This window comes from Danio aesculapii, chromosome 13 (genome assembly GCF_903798145.1).
Source record: "Danio aesculapii chromosome 13, fDanAes4.1, whole genome shotgun sequence".
NCBI lineage: Eukaryota > Metazoa > Chordata > Actinopteri > Cypriniformes > Danionidae > Danio > Danio aesculapii.
In genome coordinates, this window is record NC_079447.1 from 11,495,540 (window position 1) to 11,516,378 (window position 20,839).

The window sequence follows — 20,839 nt, forward strand, 5'->3', positions numbered from 1 at the left end:
GTAAAAGCGAATATAACAAACCAAAGATTTATTTATTCCGTAATGGCGCCCTACAACTGCGTAACTTCTACCTTTCTTTAGCATGTTCAGAAGTCCAACATTTTGTGCAATGGTTAGCATCTTCCTCTGCCTTTTTGGTGCTACCGCTTGGGACTTTGGCGATGCAGAATGTTTCATCAACGTTATGGGGTTAGTTGGGGAGAAAGGTACACATTTTTACTTAAAGGGTACATATTGGTACCTCAAAAGTATACATTAGTACCTAAAAAACACTTTTGTACTTTTTAAGTAATAATATGTACCCTTGAATTATTACTATGGACCTTTCAGGTACAAATTTGTACCTTTTGAAAAGGTACTACCACCCCATTGACAGGTCGCGTACCTTTATTTCTGAGAGTATACTGTAGAAGACACGGCATGGAGGAGATTAATTGACAGTGGTCTACAGCCAATCAGGACGCAGAACACAATGCGCTGTTAAAAAAAAAAAGAATGTCAAATTGCACACAAAAAAATCGGCCAAACTGCAGGCTGCAAAAGGTGAACCGCGTATATATATATATATGCTGGATAAGTTGGCGGTTCATTCCGCTGGGGCGACCCTAGATTAATAAAGGGACTAAGCTGAAAAGAAAATGAATGAAAGAATATATATAATATTTCTTCTGATTATTATTTATATAAATATTTTACTTTTTAAATTTTTACTGTAATTTTGATCAAATAAATGCAACTTTGGTGAGTTTACTTTGTAGTAAACTCAACAGTGCGCCATCTTGTCACCCCATTTGGTTGTTTGGTCATTTGGTTACTTGGTCATTTGGTTGTATTAAATCCTACAATTAATGCTTTCATTGTAATTCTCATACTCTCATTCATTTATGTGACTTTATTCTCTCTCTTCAGATGTTTTCCTGGCTTTCATACAACAGTTCAGACTCAAAACACAAGATGTCGTGATGATAAAGTGTCAGCAAGTTTTCAAGGTCTTTTTTTTTTCTTTCCATTGCAATTGTGCAGGTGTTTTGAAGCATCCTGATGGAACAATCCTGAAACAGCTCCAGCCTCCTCCGAGAGGCCCAAGAGAAATGCACTTCTACACACAGGCAAGTTAAAAAAAATTATTAATCAAAAGTGACTTTAAATATATTTTTATTATTACAAAACATTACCACAAGTAAAAGCTGTTTATTGATGCTATTTGTTTAGCAAATACATTTTTACTTACTTCAAAATAGCAGTTTTGTTCAGCACCGATAATCATATGAAATTGGCATATTGAATAATTTTTGAATGAATTTTGAAGGATCCTGTGAAGACTAGGAACACAACCTTCACTAACAGTTTGTAAAAGTTACGTAGATGTCAGGACAAAACATTTTTAAGTAAGGTTTGGGAACATTCTGATATTAATGAATATTTATGTTATTCTTACTCATTAAAGAGCTGGTCATTTTAAAAACTTTTAAACAATGTTTTTAAGATGAAAAAAATCAGATATTTTTGTTAGCTGGTGTAGTGAAGGCTTACTTTACCACACTTTTTAATGGGCAATCCATAAAGGATCATGTTCAGTTTAATATTAAATTTTTCAATATGTAATCACAGCTTGAGAATCTTAGATCTAAATAGAACAAGTCTTGAACTTCTAATGCAGAAAAAATACCACATGTCCTATTTTCCCTGCAGGTATATGCTAAAGACTGCACAGACACAAGGCTACTAGAGCTTCAGCAATATCTCCCTAAGTTTTACGGCACATGGGCACCACGAGAGTCACCACATGGTGAGATAAAACTATAATGTCCTGCTTTGTTGTTGTTACAGTCGGTGTGAAATAACTTCTCTAACTCATTTGATTTCCATATATTCTGTAATCTAATTAAGTTTGTAAACTTGAAATAAATAAAGTGTTAACATGCTAGCAACTTGCTAATTCATACTAAAATCACATGAACCATGTTAAAAATGTTAAAAACATACTAGCAACTTTTCATAAACATACAAACGTACACTAGTTAATGACAGCAGCACACCAAAACATGTTAGCAATGTGATAAAACACACTAGAAACATGTTAATCCATGTTACGTTTAACATGCTAATTTATGCTAACAACATGAGCACAAAAAATATCTTAATATGCTAAAACGAGTTAGTAAAATGTTAATCTATGTTAGAAACATGTTCACAACTTCTAATGCATTAATCTGTGATAGAAACATGCTAGCAGTTTGATAAAGCAAATTAAAAACATGATCATTTATTACTATGAACTCACTAGAACTAAAAGCGTGTTAGCAATATACAAATTAATGATAACAGTATGTTAAACATACTAGCAACATGCTAATTAATGATAGCAGCATGCCACAACATGTTAGCAACGTGATAAAACACACTAGAAACATGTTAATCTGTGTAACATGCTAATGCAGGCTAGCAAAATGTTGATCATGTTAGTAAAGCTTTCAATCTTCACGTTTTCAAAAGTCTTTTGTCATCAAACTTCACTTAGTTGAGGTTAATATTCACAGATGTTACGTTGATGAAGTTAAATTAAGCTAAATTCATTGACTTTAAGTCGCTAGTGCGGTGTTGTGTCAGTTCAGTTCCATTTAAACTGTTAGTTTAGCAGTCCAGCTTGAAGGTCAGCTCTAGTTAATAGTGTTGCGGCTGTTTGGTGGATGTAGGGCTGCTAATGAGTTAATAATTGATAGATGGTTTGGTATGTGGTATAGGATGTCATTCAGCAGCGGTATGCTCTTCTAAGGCTCATAAAGAGCTTATATCTTCATTATGGGTGTTGCCATTGACCAAAGTACATGTGCTTTGTTGCTGATGTATTTGTTTAGTCTGTATAAAGTCTGTGTGCATTCAAGGAGTGTTCAGGTTTTTAGTATTGGACTTTACACTGCTGTCCTCTGTCTGCCTTATGTTTGTGTATTCGACTGTCCCAGTAATGACACCCAATAAAGTCCAGTGTCAGTCGACAGCACTGGAAAAGAACTTGTCAGAAATAATTGACTGGCCGTAAAGGCTTATCAGTTGGCAAACTGTCGCTTGATGTCCGAATCATAACTATCTTAAAGGCGCAGTGTTCAGTCTGATTGATCAGATGAGTTATGAAGCACTCAGGTGGTGAGATGAAATCTGTTTAATGATGTTTCAGGACTCGCTAACTCCTGTTAGGGTCTGTAGTTTGGATTTTAACTTGCCCTGACAAAATTTTTGTAATGTAGCTTTACATGTTCCCTTATGCTTTTAGTTGTAATGCACAGCGTTAAAAACCAATAAGATAACATTAACTAATAAGATAAAAAACAAGATTAAAAAAGTTAATTATTAAAAAAAAAATACATTTGTCAAAGCTGCAAATATGAATCTAAAGTGAAAGTAAATACCTTACATTATATAAAATATTTTTAAAAATACTTAAAAATATATTCTTTTCATAAAAAATTATGAACTGAATACTGATTTCTACAGAAATACTCAGTAGCACAAACATTAATAACACTAATAATAATGATAATAATAATAATGATAATAATAATAATAATAAAAACATATAATTTTAATATTAAATAAATTAGCATATTTGAATTACTTCTATTATACATGTATATACTCACCGGCCCCTTTATGGGGTACAACTGTCCAATTGCTTGTTAATGCAAATTTCTAATCAGCCAATCACATGGCAGCAACTCAAAGCATTTAGGCATGTAGACAAGGTCAAGATCTGCTGCAGTTCAAACCGAGCATCATAATGGGGAAGAAAAGTGATTTAAGTGACTTTGAACATGTTGGCATGGTTGTTGGTGCCAGACAGACTGGTCTGAGTATTTCAGGAACTGCTGATGTACTAGGATTTTCACGCACAACCATCTATAGGGTTTACAGAGAATGGTCCGAAAAAGGAAATATCCAGTGAGCGGCAGTTCTGGGGGCGCAAATGCCTCGTTGATGCCAGAGGTCAGAGGAGAATGGCCAGACTGGTTCCAGCGGATAGAAAGGCAACAGTAACTCAAATAACCACTCGTTACAACCGAGGTCTGCACAAGAGCATCTCTAAAAGCACAACACGTCCGGAAACTGAGGCTACAATTCGCACAGGCTCACTAAAATTGGACAATAGAAGATTGGGAAAACGTTGCCTGGTCTGATGAGTCTCGATTTCTGCTGCAACATTCAGATGGTAGGGTCAGAATTTGGCATGAACAACATTAAAGCATGGATCCATCCTGCTTGGTATCAATGGTTCAGGTGGTGGTGTAATGGTGTGGGGGATATTTTCTTGGCACACTTGGGCCAATTAATACCAATTGAGCATCGTGTTAATGCCACAGCCTATTGTTGCTGACCATGTCCATCTCTTTATGACCAGTGTACCTATCTTTTGATGGCTACTTCCAGCAGGATAACGCGCCATGTCATAAAGCTCAAATCATCTCAGACTGGTTTCTTGAACATGACAATGAGTTCACTGTACACAACCACCAGATTTAAATTCAATAGAGCACCTTTGGGATGTGGTGGAATGGGAGATTCCCATAATAGATATGCAGCCGACAAATCTGCAGCAACTGCGTGATGCTATCATCTCAATATGAACCAAAATCTGTGAGGAATATTCCCAGTACCTTGTTGAATCGATGACACGAAGGATTAAGGCAGTTTTAAAGGCAAAAGCGGGTCCAACCCGATACTAGTAAGGTGTACCTAATAAAGTGGCCAGTGAATGTTTATAATTATATCCTGAAGTAATTTTTGCCAATAGTAAATACTTTATAATGACTATAAAAAAACTGTTTTACAAAACTAACTGGGGGAACACATCTAATTGTGTTTCAAAATAATAATAAACATTTAAATTTTAACTATATTTTTTATTAATATTGTAAAATATATATATATTGTGCTGTGAATAGTGTGCATGAACCATGTTTTGGAATGAATCATGTCTCAATGTATTATGTTTCTCAGAGCTGTATCTGAAGCTAGAGGATGTGACGACGAGGTTCTTGCGGCCCTGCATCATGGATGTGAAGATCGGAAGGAGAAGCTACGATCCATTTGCGTCAAAAGAAAAGCGTGAAGAGCAGATCAACAAGTATCCTCTAATGGAAGAGATCGGGTTCCTGTTACTGGGCATGAGGGTGAGACAACGTTTGTGTGATTTATTAACTTTCTTATCCTCATAATGCAGCGTCTCCTGCTTTCCCTGCTGTTTTATCTCTGTATTCTCCTCTGGGCATCTGATATCTTTATTATGAAACTGTGCGCTTCATAAACACAATATTAAAAGGCACATATTATACCATTTTCAGATGATGTAAAACAAATCTCAGCTCAAAGGAGACCACAAATCATTATTATAGCTTGTCAAAATTGCTCTATTTGGGTTTAAGCAGTCTTTTTGTGTTTGTGTGTGTGTGTGTGTGTGTGTGCGTGTGTGTGTGTCTCTTTAAATGCAAATGAGCTGCTGGTTTCCAGAAGAGGGTGGGCTTTTATATGCTGATCTGACCTAAGCAACAAAACAAAATGAACAGCAGATTACGGGAATAGTAAACTCACTGATCAACATGTTACTGCTCTGTTCTGATGTGTTTAACATTGCAAATTAACATTACACTACTAAAACGATTACCTTTTTTCTTATCTTTCCAGAAAGCAAAGTCTGTCATCTGACTGCACAGTGCATAATTAATGTGCTTTTATGAGATACACTGATGGTGAGCATTTTGTCTATGAACGGGGTCAGAGATGATGGCAACTTTAGCCACATTAGCACACGTAGCATGCTATATATCGGCACTGGAGGGAGGCGTGCGCTGGCTCGAGGCCACAGGCCGAGTGCCTAAGTGTCCCTCCAGTGACGATATACAGCCATATTGCACTGCTACTTGTGTGATATTGCGTTTATACAACAGTTCGACGGCATAATCGTGTATATAAAAAAGAAAATTAAACACGGAGAGTCTCAAAAAACATTTTGTGAGAGGAACTACTTTCTTATGACGTTCATACATATCTGCAGCTGACTGTTCTAGAGCCTACAGCTAATCCGTCTATCAGATTATGGAGAGCATTACAGTTCTAAAGAAAATTATTAATAATAAATGATCTTGAATAAAGCAAATGCATTTATAGAGATGGTATAAGTATATAATTTTACTCACCTGGGAAATGCAGGCCAGGTGGAATGGGTTGTGAGCACAATTAGTGCACACAGCATGCCATATAATCTGATAATAGTAGGAAATAATTCCAGAAAGCAATTGACTGTTTGAAGCCACATAAAACAAAAAAAAAAATACTATGAATATGCCGAGTTCAGCGGCTAATTAGCCGGAATCAGCTGAGATGAAGTGACAGCGACCAGCGAGACCTAGCTGTCACTCAAGTGGCCACGCCCTTAATTATGCAAACTTAATATAACTTAATATAAAGGAAACAGATGAGTAGTAAAAAAATTCACCCCCTCACAGTTGTCATGAAAGGGTAATATTAGCTATATGAACCAAAATTGTTCTTTGTACAAGGCTGTAAACACCTTTTTTTTCTGCTGTAAAGTTGGCCATTTTAACAGTGGGCTCAATAGAAATCTGCTCTATTATGGTGCCAGGACTAGCGGAATCAATGAATTGCAGTTTCAGTTACTTCCGTATTTGCCTTCACGAGGGAGAGTGGGAGGTTGCCGCCGTGGTTTTTTTCTCATGCTTGGAGGAAAAGGGTTCCCAAAGTAAGTTACTTGGTTGCCCTTTTTGACATTTTCTGGCTTGGTAGGACCTGGTTATAGCACTTATACATGGAAAAAGTCAGATTTTGATGATATTTTCTTAGATCACCTGAGAGGCTTTAAAGTTACAATTTCACAGTAGAAACCTCCTGTTTGCTGTCTTGTAAGGCCTGATCAATATTCAGAGCTTATCCAGACTCCCTGTTAATTAGCTCTGAGGAATACTGATAAGACATTTGATGATAAGATTGTGATGAAAGCAATGGTCAACACACACACTCCTCTGTTTTTGCTTTCTCCACATCATCGCGCTATGTTGGCTGGGAAGAAGGTCATAATATGAGAGAAATAAAACTAATTCCATGATTGAATCAAAAGATCTTAACATTTGTCAAGGTACAAATAGTGGATCATTAGTGACATAAATTTAGTGGTTTTTCATGTTCTAGGATGGAGGTTAGAGGAAATGCTTTTGAAAGATAACGTTGGCATTTAAGAATCGTACAATACTGTCGTTATTCATAGTCGAGGTAAAAGCTAGTATTAATTTAAAAAAAAAAATTAACATACAATGTAGTCAGGAAAGTATTCAGACCCCCCCCTTCAGTTTTACACTCATGCAGCCGTTTACTAAAATCATTTATGTTCATTTTTTCCCTCATTAATGTACACACAGCACCCCATATTGACAGAAAAACACAGAATTGTTGACATTTCTGCAGATTTGTTAAAAAAGGAAACTGAAATATCACATGGTTTTAAGTATTCAGACCCTTTGCTCAGTATTTAGTAAAGCACCCTTTTAATCTAATACAGCCATGATTAGGGGAATACAGCCATGATTTGGGGAAGATGCAACAAGTTTTTTACACCTGGATTTGGGGATCCTCTGCCATTCCTCCTTGCAGATGCTCTCCAGTTCTGTCAGGTTGGATGATAAACATTGGTGTACAGCCATTTTTTAGCTCCCTCAGAGATGTTCAATTGGGTTTAAGGTCAGGGCTCTGGCTGCGCCATCTACAATAATGTACCCACTGTATATAATAATATTACCATAACACTGTTCCTTGGAAATTACAAATACTAATTATGTTTTACTTAACTAAAATAAAACACGGTTTCCTGGAACTTATTTTCAAAAAGTAAAGATTAATAAGGATGATATTAAATGAGATCATATTATTTTATGAACTACAGTATTTCCTTTCCATTATTTTACTTTTAAATGTTTTATTTTATTATTAAACCATGTCACACTTCTTAAAGAAAAGAGAAAACGGATGAATCCAATTGCAAGTGATTTAATGTCCAGATGTAATATACAGTACCCATATTAATAATGTTACAAATAAATTCATAATCTTACAGTACTGAATTAAAATGCAGTCTTCTTGGTTTTATTTTTACAATTGTTCATTTTTATAACAATTTTGTTTGATTATTAAGTCAAATACAACATTGTTATTCTACTTAATTTAATTTGAATATTAAATAGACATAAATGTTTTATGTTCATGAATAAAATACCTATATAGAAATAAAACTGAGAATGTGAACAATATGAATGTCTTTGTGAATCAGCTCTCCACTGTAAACAACCACAGTAAAACACTTGCAGTTTTATTTATTACTTATTCTTTAGTACACAAAAAAATTATAAAAATAAATTTGACAAAATCAATGTTCAGCACCCGTGTAAACATCTGAAATCTTTATTTGACAAATACTGACAAGTCCATATCACTTCATCTGTAGTAACGACAGCAACACAAAGCAATAGACTCTGTTTAAAGGTCCCATTTTCCTTGGTTCAAGCAGAAATCTGGATGATCCGTAAGATTTTTTTTAGATGTCAGATGTCTCACCTTGAATGCAGACAACAGAAAACAGCCGTAGTCACAGTCTAAACCGTATCTGTAGTAAATATACAGACTGACTGGGTGAGTTCTCTGGGGAGTTCTGTGTAGGCGAGTAATGATACACTGCATGGAGTGAAACCAGACATCGTCATGTGAAAACGGTCTATCAGAACAGCTGATGATGCCAAACACGTGACCAAAACAACACAGACTCAATAACACGTGCACGAGGGAACCAAAACAATCAGGCAAGCGCACAAACCCACAACCGTGACAAACCATGTCCTAATATTTCCTTGTATTTATTTCAGGTTTGTATAATACAATTTGTAATAATTTACTTGCAAAACTTGTAAACTTAAAATAATATTATTAAAAATCTGAAATAAGTACAAGAAAATATTAGAACACTGTTTAATAATAAAGAGAAAACATTTAAAAGTAAAATATTTAAAATAATAATATATTGTCTACCGACCACATAAAATATAAAAGATAAAGGTGAATGCTAAAATGTGTAACTTTAAAAAACTAGAATAGTTATATTTATGGGTGGTGCAGTGGCGCAGTGGGTTAGCGATGTCGCCTCACAGCAAGAAGGTCGCTGGTTCGAGCTCGGCTGGCTCAGTTGGCGTTTCTGTGTGGAGTTTGCATGTTCTCCCCGTGTTAGCGTGGGTTTCCTCCGGGTGCTCCGGTTTCCCCTACAGTCCAAAGACATGCGCTATAAGTGAATTGGGTAAGCTAAATTGTGTATAGTGTAAGTGTGTGAATGAGAGTGTATGTTTCCCAGTACTGGGGCGCAGCTGGAAGGACATCCGCTGCGTAAAACATATGCTGGATAAGTTGGTGGTTCATTCCATGATTAATAAAGGGACCAAGCCGAAAATGAATGAATGTTTATTTATTTTAGTTTTTAAATATAGAAATTTTCCCACTCACCTTTATTTTCTTATATTTTATTTAGTGGGTAGGCAATATATTTTATTTTATTATATATAAACAAGTAGTATATATATATATATATATATATATATATATATATATATATAATATATATATATATATATATATATATATATATATATAATAATATATATATATATATATATATATATATATATATACAAATTATAAAAGTACACTGTAAAATGAGTAATTGCTGCAAATATTTATTTAACTGAAATTAGAAATATAATTTACATATATTTGGAACTGAGTCACTTTAACCATCACATTGGCATTTAATCTAAAAATGAGAACCAAACACCCCTCTCCCCCAAACCGTGGTGGCCAAGCAGGTTGTGTATTATGATATACAGCCGCAGGTGGCGCAAGCTTTAACACATCTGCTAATTGAAACCAGTCCTGAAAGACGCAAGCAAAAAGACTGTGTCACACTGGGCTCCATCCAGCATAAAACCTTTAAACATTAATTAAACACTAAATATGATTTTCCAGACAGTGAGGACTGAAATCTGACCATTCAGTTCCTGACTCTGAAGACACTTGCTTGGCAGAAATGATGTTGTATTTTCCATTGTGATGTTTTCATGGGAAGTCTCTTTTGCTCAGCGTTTTCTTCCTCCAGCCCCTCAGTAAATCATCTCTGCTCTCTGCTTTCTGTGTGTTCTTGTTTCTTTGCTCCTAATTGGTATCAGTGTCTCTAGGCTGGGAAATATTTGCCAGCTGCTGTCACCCTCTTCCTTCCTCCCTCGTTCTTGCTCATGCTTTCCTTGTTATTTCAGTTTGTTTCATTGTTTGTAGTGTGGGCGCTGTGAGTCTCCATCCAGAGGCTCATCACACTTTAAAGTCTGCAGCGTGCGAGTTTGTGTTCTAAAGCATAGCGAGCATTTTAAGGGCTCTTTTTCTTAATTTTAGATCGTTTATAGTTATTTTTAGACAATCAGGCAGGTCACTGGTTTTATTTACACGACAATGACTTCAGCTAAAAGTAGAAAACGTATTTTGAGTTTTGGGCCTTCATTTACACAACAGTGGTATTTTGGTAGCCTAAAAAATTGTGTTCACTAACTACAGTAGGTGAGTTCTCCACAATGTGATGAGATTTGACCACATTTGCTTTTGTACCCACTCAAGGCCACTCATTCAAACACCTGGCATCAGTGTTGCCATCACAAAATGAGATCAGAATTTATTGAACACTGAAATGACTTCTGCAAGCTTCAGGGAGCATTCATGATAATAACTGGGAAATCCAAACAATACACACAAAACAATCACTGATGAAAATGATCTGCATGTCTCTGAGCAGTGAGTAGAAACTATGGCAACACCTACAGAATACATGCACATGACAATTCATTCATTTTCCTTCGACTTAGTCTCTATTTCAGAGGTCGCCACAGTGGAATGAACCGCTAACTATTCCAGCATATTTTGTAAGCAGCGGATGCCCTTCCAGCTGCAACCCAGTACTTAAAGACACCCACACACACTCACACACACTACAGACAATTTCGTATTCAACTCACCTTAGTGCATGTCTTTAGACAGTGGGGAAACCGGAGCGAAATGCATGCAAACACGGGGAGAACATGCAAACTTCACACAGAAATGTCAACTGGTTCAGCCGAGACTCGAACTAGCGACCTTATTTCTTTGAGGTGACAGTGCTAACCACTGAGCCACCATGCTGCCCATATACATGTCAATAGTTTAGTTAATAAAAATATTTCACGTATTGACTTTAACATTTTAAACAAAATCTTCCACATTGAAACTAATCTACATTTCAGTTCTTGTTATAAGAATGACCAAAACATAAAGAAAATTGCCTTTTTATTCAAATAAAGATACTTTTACATCTTTTTGAGTTTTCCTATTTATTTATTAGCCACTACAGTATTAAATCATCTTTCAAAATTTCACTTTAAAGTAAGCTTTAATGTAAAAACAATGGTGCTTTTTCTCCATGTAAACTACAAATAACTGGATTTTCAGCGTAGCTCAAATGCCAAAACAGCAGGGCAGACTGTATGTGAACAGACGTACAGCATTTTTTTGTCATCTTCACTTCTGATTATATGTACTTTGTTGATGTGTAAACATAGGACTTCTTTTATATTTGTGTTTATTGTGATATTTTTTTTTATGGATTTCTTCTCATTTTCTTCACTATTATCTATCTCCTCTTAGGTGTACCAATCATTCGGACAGTTACATTACGCATGACCAGTTCTATGGGCGCAGTCTGGGAAAGGACACCATTAAAAATGGTAAATAATTATTTTTGTTATAGTTGATATATCCTTTGTAAACAAAAATCTCAGTTATTTAAATATTTTGATTTCCAGTCTGGGAAATTAAATGAATCAATCAATCATTTAAACAATCAGTCAATCAATCAACCAACCAATCAATCAATCAATCAATCACTCAGTCAATCACTCAGTCAATCACTCAGTCAATCATCAATCAATCAATCATCAATCAATCAATCAATCATCAATCAATCATCAACCAACCAACAACCAACCAACCAACCAACCAACCACCAACCACCACCACCACCAACCAACCAACCAACCAACCAATCAATCAATCAATCAATCAATCAATCAATCAATCAATCAATCAATCAACTAACCAACCAATCAATCAACCAATCAACCAACCAACCAACCAACCAACCAATCACCAATCAATCAATCAACCAGTAAATCAATTATCAACCACCAATCAATCAATCAACCACCAACCATCAACCATCATCATCACCATCAATCAATCAACCATCATCACCCATCAATCAATCAATCAATCATCATCAATCATCAATAACCAATAAATCAATCAAGGAATCAGTCAACCAACCAATCAATCAAACAAAACCTTGCCTAATCAGTTGATCTATTTTTCTTTCACTTGATCAATTTTAATCGATCAATTACTCATTTACCAGCTTAACCACTTGCTTGATCAGTAAATAATTTATTGTCCTGCTAAATCAATTGATTGTTCTGTCACTCACTCTCTCACTTGGAAATTCATTATTAAAAAAAGTGGGTCACCAAACATATTAAAGGCTTTAGAGTATGTAATGAGAATCATGGGAGTTGTGGTCTTCATTACATGCTTAGAGACATAAGTCATAAATCATGAGCATAAATCATGCTGATGGATGAGCTGAAGTATTCAACACTTATTATCATTGTAGTATGAAGCAGAGAGCATGATGCGGTAAAGCAACAGAGCTCTTATTAGCCACAGTCTATTGCTTCCTGTACTTACAGTCATGATCATGTGGAAAAGAAGCAGCGCTGTTTTATCATGCTAAATACATTTTGAGGTTTTGTTATAATGCTGCTATGTGCAGTCTAATAAAACCAACGCAATCTCATGGCAATTTGTAACTTTTTAAATTAGTGGATAATTTGAATAAGTTTAGGGGCTGGGTTGGGTGCCACGCCTCCTTTTTAAAATCTTACAATTTCGCACAACTGAACAATTATTCAGTTTTATTCAATTATTCAGTACGAATTAGCCACTAAACTGACAAAACATAAAATACTTCAGATCAGGCTGAATAAAACACATAACATGTTAAAGTGTGTTTGCCGTTTACATGCTTTCAATAAAACCAAACTAGAAATCCAAGGTGGACGTCATTAGCATGAACACTAGATTGCTTATTTCTCTAGATTTTAACACTCTTCAAAACATTTGGGATAATGTAATTACATAAATCATTGTTCAAGTGCTTTTTTACATTTTAATGAAAAAAATCTTACGTATTGTGCCTTTAGTAAAGTATGCAGACTAAGAGGCCGATCACACCAAACGAGCTTTTTGCATTTCTTAATGATTTACTAACGGCCTCAAGTGTTTTGCTCACTGCTTAAGGCTGATTTATACTCTAAGCTTTTACTAGTTCGCTTGAGTGCACGCGGCGACTGTGACGTCATCACAGTCCGTTTGTGGAGGTGCACTTTGAGTGCGTGCGTCATGATTTCGGCTGTCGGTGCGCACAACATTTTTTGAGACGCAGTTTACGCAGCACCGCATTTCATTTGAATTGAATATGAATTACTTTGAAGAGATTTTGTCTGAAACAGGTATGACTATACAGACATCTTTATGATCCGCCCATACGTGATCATAAGGATAACTAGATGACCAATAATTCTTGGCTAGAAATTGCAACAGCTGTGGAAAAGAAAGAAAATGTTCGATTAAATTTTAGAAAAACTTCAAGAATAAGTTTGTTAAAACTAAAAACTAAAAACAGAGTCCACGGCAAAAGTGGAGACCCATGTGGTTTTAATAATCAATTACAGAATATGTTTTTTCCCCATTCATAGGTTTTACACTGATGTATATACTACAAATTTTGAATTTAAAAGAATTTAATAGTTAAAAAACCAAAATGAAGTAACAAAATTGGAAAAGAATATTTGAACCTATCAGTTTACAATATACTGATGGCCTGTTTTTCTAGGTGATATTTTTGTCGCTGATAATGGTCAGGAATGATGGACAATTATTATCTTTTTAGCATACAAGTAGAGGACAGAAACTAGCCAAACAGTGTGAATTGTGGAGTGGGCTAAATAAAAAAAATCTGTATTTTTTAGTTAGTGTACTTTTGTTTGTACTTTTTTCTTGCCATAATAAAAATAAATATTTGTAGAGCAAGCCATGTTCTGTTGTCATTAATATTTTAATAAAGTTTAAAAGGTAGAACTGTCCTATAAAAACCCTTCTAATCAATAAAATAATTGATAACAATAATAAAATAATTTCTTAAAAAATCTTGAATGATATTAATGATATGATGTTGTTCCGGAAACTTTCTACTTCTATGTTTATTCATCTGATTTTAAGGTCTGTTTCTTTTGACCGCCCCCTGAGGTTTTAAAGAATATCACAACGGCGAACACGTCAAGTATAAAAGCCTCGTCGGTTTCATGAGGTGCGTGTGCAGTCAGCGAAGGTCTGCGACTCCATGCAAAAGTATAAATCAGCCTTTAGAGACTGATCACACTGAACGCGCTTTATGCGTTGAGAGGCGCAGTGGTTTACTAACGGCCACAAGCATTTTGGCAGTTGTGTACTGTGAGTTCGCAGTCAGATTCATTTTCCAATCAAATGTAACCAGAGGCGGGGTTTCTGTTGAGGTGACAGCAGTGTTTGTGTTGTCAATTCAACTACGGAGACTTTTTGAAGATAGTGGTTGCTGTTTTGAGTTATCCGGAGCTGTATGACTTCACAAATCTTGAATATCACAATATTATTACATAATTTATTTATAACAATATCAACAGCAACACTTACACACAATGCGCAGCTGATTTAGTCATTGCCTAGCGACATAAAAAGCACATCGCACTTTTGCATTTTCAGAACGGAGAAGCACGTTCGGTGTGATCGGCCCCTAAGAGAGTACTTTACATTAATTGTTTAGTCTAAAAAATATGTGTTTCCTCACACTAACAAAATGCAGGGTTCAACACAATTCCTTCATGTTGTCTCAACTCAAATCCATTAAAGGGCACCTATGGTGAAAAATCTTTTCAAGCTGTTTGTACAGACAATTGTGTAGGTATAGTGTATAGACCATCATATTGGGGTGTGATTAAACACACCTAGTCCTCAACTTGACGTAGGAGTGCAGTCCCCCTGCCCACCAAATTGATTGACAGCTGCGTATTAACGTGTCTCCGTAGTAACGCGTATAATAATATCACAATCATATTCGCTAGCATCATCAATCATCATCAGACAGGATCAAGAGTGAGTTTTACAAGTTTAACATGTTTTAAAACAGAGCATGTGTGTATTAAATTACAACGATTCACTTCATCAGCACAGCCGCTTGTCAGAACAATTATAAAAGAAGACGCTTCAATCGCGGTTTGTGGACATTAAATCTGGTTTATTTTGTACATTAACATAACAGATATCCATACAGCAGTGGAGATTAACCTGTATCCTGTCACATTTGCATGCAAAAGAGTGCAAAGCTAAACGTGTGCTGTATGTGTGTGTGTCCGCACTGTGTTTGTGTGTATGTGTGTGTGCGTGAACTTTGTAACGACATTGTGTGTGACTCATTTTTGCAACTTCAAAACAAATGCATCAAATACTCATTGGTAAGGTTCTTACTGTAGTATTTCTCACAAACGCTACGTGATATCTGCTTCCTTTATGTCTGTCTGTTGTCTGAGGCAGCCGAGGGCAGAGACTGAGGCATGCTGACAGGCACGTGGGAACGGTGGGCGGGGAGGACAAGCCTTAAAGGCCCAGTACAAAAAAACAGCAACAAGCTGTTACGAGCTATAAAAAACAGAAACTTCAGACAGCTATAATAAATAATCTGATGGGTGTTTTGAGCTGAAACTTTACAGACACATTCTGGCGACACAAAAGACTTATCTTAAATCTGGAAAAAGGGGTAACCTAGGTGCCCTTTGAGTTAACTATTTACGATTAAGTGGATTGAACATGAAACAATTAAGTTGTCTAAAAAAGAGTCTCAAGAATTGTGGTTTTAGCCAACGCAATCACACAGCAATTCGTAACTTTTTGCTTTAGTGGCTAATTCGTATGAATTCGTACTAATTCGTACAATTTAGTACGGCTGGGTTTAGGGGTGGGGTTAGGTGCCACGCCTCCTTTTTAAAATCGTACAATTTCGTATGACTGAACTCGTACAAATATGAATTAGAACGAATTAGCCCCTAAACTGACAAAACATAAAATACTTAGGTTTTCTCGTGAGATCAGGCTGTTGTAGCTCTTTTTTTAATAATTATGCTTATTGAATTTTCACAATAATACAGATGTAACAAAACATCTTCAAAAGACACAAATAAAAAAATATCAACACAAAACTAAAAAAAAAAAAAAAGAAGCTCAGATAACATATAAAACAGGACTACCCCACATAAAACAGATCAGAAAAAGGGCTAAAAACATTGCTTATTTTTCGAATCACAATACAGCTACAATATTCCTTTCAGCATGATAGGGCAAAGACCAGGTTCCTAATAATCCAAATATGGAGTCCAAACTTTGATAAAATGTTCAGGTTTTTTTTGTGTAAAATATGGGTAAGATGTTCCAGGGGAATTAACTCAAAAATTATCTTGTGCCAACCTTTAAGTGATAGAGATTTATCACTAATCCAGTTAAGTAAAATATTTTTCTGGCGGCACAAGTTAATATATTTATAATTTCTTATTAGCTGATGAAAAATGCGTCCATTAGGTATACCCAAAATCAATGAAACTGGGTCAAAATCCAACTGCATGTTAAAAATCTTTTCTATTTCCCCCAGCACCAAAAACCGAAACCTTTGTAGTTTTACATGACCACATACAATGCGTCAATGTACCATTTTAAACACATTGGCGAATTAGAAGGGTTAAATAGATGTCTGCAGTTAGGAGAGATATGGAGTCTGTGTATTATTTTATATTGTATTTCTCTTGTACGTGTACAAACAGATATTTTCTTAGCATTAGACCAAATATCATCGCATGTTTCTTCATCAATATCAATAACTAACTCTTCCTCTCACTTGGTTTTAATTCTTTGTATATCAAAAGCAGAAGATGTCTCACAATTTTTTTCAGCTCATTTTAAATAAGTAGTTTAAACAAGCATCAAAAATCTTTCTTTGAGTGCAGGCCTGACCAGATTCTTCCACAATGGCCAAGATTTACGACGACGTGCGATTTCCCTGATCATCTCTAAAATCCGACGCATCCTCCGCTGGTTTGAGACTCAGACTCAGCTGCACTTCTACGCCAGTTCTCTGTTACTGGTGTATGAAGGCTCTTCTCACACACTCGACGAACAGAAACACAAGCAAACACAGCATCAGCCGCAGAACAACTCCAGCTCCCATCAGAGCCGCTCAACACACACACCGAACACTAACGGGACACTGGGAGGAGCAGGAGGAGACGACGACGGGGATGTTGGGATTGAGGATAAGAAGCAGTTTGGACAGGAGGAGGCAGTGGAGGTGAGGATGATTGATTTCGCTCATGTGTTTCCCAGTGACACTGCGGATCAGAGCTACATGTATGGACTGAGGAACCTTCTTGCTGCTTTAGAACTAATTTTGAAGGAATGATATCTGTCCTGCTCAGAGACTACAGTCGATCTCGTTCTCTCTCTCTCGATTCAATTCAATTCACTTTACTGGCATGACATACAGTTGAAGTCAGAATTATTAGCCCCCCTAAATTATTAACCCCACTGTTTATTTTTCCCCCAATTTCTGTTTAACAATTTTTTTTCAACTCATTTCTAAACATAATAGTTTTAATAAGTCATTTAATAGCTGATTTTTTTAAATCTTTGCCATGATGACAGTAAATAATATTTGACTAGATATTTTTAAGACACTTCTATACACCTTAAAGTGACATTTAAAGGCTTAACTAGGTTAATTAGATTAACTAGGCAGGTTAGGGTAATTAGGCAAGTTATTGTAAAATGATAGTTTGTTCTGTAGACTATCGAAAAAATATAGCTTAAAGGAGCTAAGAATTTTGACCTTAAAATGGCTTTTAAAAAATTAAAAACTGCTTTTATTCTATAGCCGAAATAAAACAAATAAAGACTTTCTCCAGAAGAAAAAATATTATCAGACACACTGTGAAAATTTACTTGCTCTGTTAAACATCATTTGGGAAATATAAAAAAAAAAAAAAAAATCAAAGGGGCTAATAATTCTGACTTTAACTGTACATATAAACAATTGTTAATAACAATTAAATTAAACTAAATACAAATGAAAAACTGGATTTTGTTTTCTTGAACCTTTGAAATATGGAGTTTACTGTATAATAAAGATTGGCTGCAAAGGTGAGAATAATTGACTAAAAATGATATGTAGCTCAGGGAAAATGATCATTTTTCGGAGCTGTTAAAATGCACTTGCACAGAGTTATTGACATCTCCTAATGATTGCATTTCTGCTGAAAATAATTTTTTTTTATTTTAAAAATGAGAATCTAGTTATTACGCTTTTATTTGTTGTTATTTTAACAATTTGTTTACCAGTGTTGTCCATTTCCTTGCTGCCAAAAAATTTGAATTTGAAGTGTGAATTTGATAATGTATGGGTGTTTTCCAGTACTGGGTTGTGGCTGGAAGAGCATCCACTGCATAAAGCATATGCTGGAATAGTTGGCGGTTCATTCCGCTGTGACCACCTCTGAAATAGAGACTAAGCCAAAGGAAAATGAATGAATTAATGAATGTATTAAAACAATGTATGAAATCTTGGAAATGTATGAAAGCAATTTATTACATTATTATTGATCTTAGAATGTTTATTGTTTAATATTATAAGCCATTTCTCAAAGAACTTGATGATTGTTTTTCAAATAAAGTTGATATGATACCATAAATGCCATTCATTTTTTATCTTCTGCTTAAAAAGCGATTAGATTCAGTGCTGAATGGCAGTGATTGTTTGTTTTTTAAATCATTAATAATGGAATAAAAATATGAAGTCTTTGACAAAACATTTGATTGTCCACTTATGATTTTAAAACTGCTCTTATCCTGTGATAGTGCATACATTTAGCTTTGCAGAAAACAGATACATCTTTGCTGGCTTACAGTTCTCCCTAATGGTTGCTTTGGGTTTTCATCTCTCTCATAAAAGTTTGTTATTATCCATAAACCATGTCTCACACGGCCAACAGAAGAAAAAAAAAACCCTGCTTCTGTAATTATTGACTGGACAAAGCCAGAAATCTCTTTTATTGAGATGCTCTGAAGTGTAATGAAGATGAAGAGGCAATGACAAATAAACACAAGAAACAAAACCTTTTTTTTTTTTTTTTAATTCTCTTGAATTCATTACTTTTATTGTCGTGCAAAAACACTACATTTCTTTTTAATACATAAAGCTGATCAAGCAAGCCAGGGCGTAATAATTATACTGTGGTTTAAAAATAGATGAAATAAATAAAGTGCATAATTTCATGTGGATAAGCACACGGTTATTGAGCTGCTGTCCCGCTGCGTTTCTTCATTTGCAGTTTTCAGAGTGTCATTCTGTCCTCCTGCTTTTCTTTAAACTGCAGGGATTTTTCATTATTCCTAATTTGAATGTAATTTAAAATATGATTAGAGCCTCAGAAGCAATTTGGCAGCAAACGCCCCCAGAAAAAAGCTTAGCTCTGAGATGTCCATTAAAGAGATCTAAAAGAACAACAAAAGTAATTAATTTACTGGCTTAAGATGTTCAAATCAACTCTTCCTTATTTTTATGTTCACAACTTAGCATGCAGTTTTATTTATATATTTATTTTTAACAAGCACACCTTTTCATGAGTTTGTCTTCAAAGATCTGAGTGCAAAGAAAGTGTATATATGTGACCTGCATTTTTGACCACAAAACCAGCAATGTGTCGATTTTTGGACATTGAGATTTATGAATGATCTGAATGCTGAATAAATAAGCTTTCCATTGATGTACACTTTGTCAGGATCAGAGGTGGGTAGTAACAAATTTCACTCACTTTGTTTCATTTACTTGAGTAAATCTGTAACTTGTACTTTTTGAGCAGATTTAAAGATGTGCACTTTTACTCAAGTAAATCGTTTGAGAAATAACTTTACTCTTCACTACATTTAGCGGTTCCACCGTTAATGTCAATTGGTAAAAAATGTGATTCATATGACTTTTTCCAAATCTCGCAAGGATATTTTAAAGGAACTGCTGATTAGCCCAGCATATATATTCATTTACACAGCTAACCATTAAAATAGCACATTCAAACATTATTTTTAAACATAAAACTGGTATATATACACACACGCACGCACGCACACACATCAGCGACTTTATTAGGTACACCTAACTAGTACCGGGTTGGACCCACTTGTGCCTTAATCCTTTGTGGCATCGATTCAACAAAGTACTCAATATTGACATGATAGCATCATGCACTTGCTGCAGATTTGTCGGCTGCACATCTATGATGCGAATCTCCCATTTCACCACATCCCAAAGGTGCTCTATTGGATTGAGCTCTGGTGACTGTGGAGGCTATTTGAGTACAGTGAACTCAAATACGGATGGACATGGTCAGCAACAATACTCAGGTAGGCTGTGGCATTGACACGATGCTCAATTGGTACTAATGGGTCCAAAGTGTGCCAAGAAAATATCCCCCACACCATTACACCACCACCAGCGTGAACTGTTGATACAAGGCAGGATGAATCCATGCTTTCATGT

At 35.4% G+C, this 20,839-nt stretch overlaps 1 protein-coding gene across 1 annotated transcript in view; it reads left to right on the forward strand.

Moving 5' to 3' along the window:
• The window catches only part of ipmka (inositol polyphosphate multikinase a), a 24,123-nt gene extending 5,047 nt beyond the window's left edge, over window positions 1-19,076 (forward strand). The window contains exons 2-6 of the mRNA XM_056470873.1: window positions 1,024-1,109; window positions 1,693-1,789; window positions 4,993-5,179; window positions 11,764-11,843; window positions 17,259-19,076. Of these exons, the coding sequence (XP_056326848.1) occupies window positions 1,024-1,109; window positions 1,693-1,789; window positions 4,993-5,179; window positions 11,764-11,843; window positions 17,259-17,710 (902 nt within the window). The 3' untranslated portion in view covers window positions 17,711-19,076. The remainder of the gene's footprint in view (window positions 1-1,023; window positions 1,110-1,692; window positions 1,790-4,992; window positions 5,180-11,763; window positions 11,844-17,258) is intronic.
• Window positions 19,077-20,839: the final 1,763 nt, after the last annotated feature.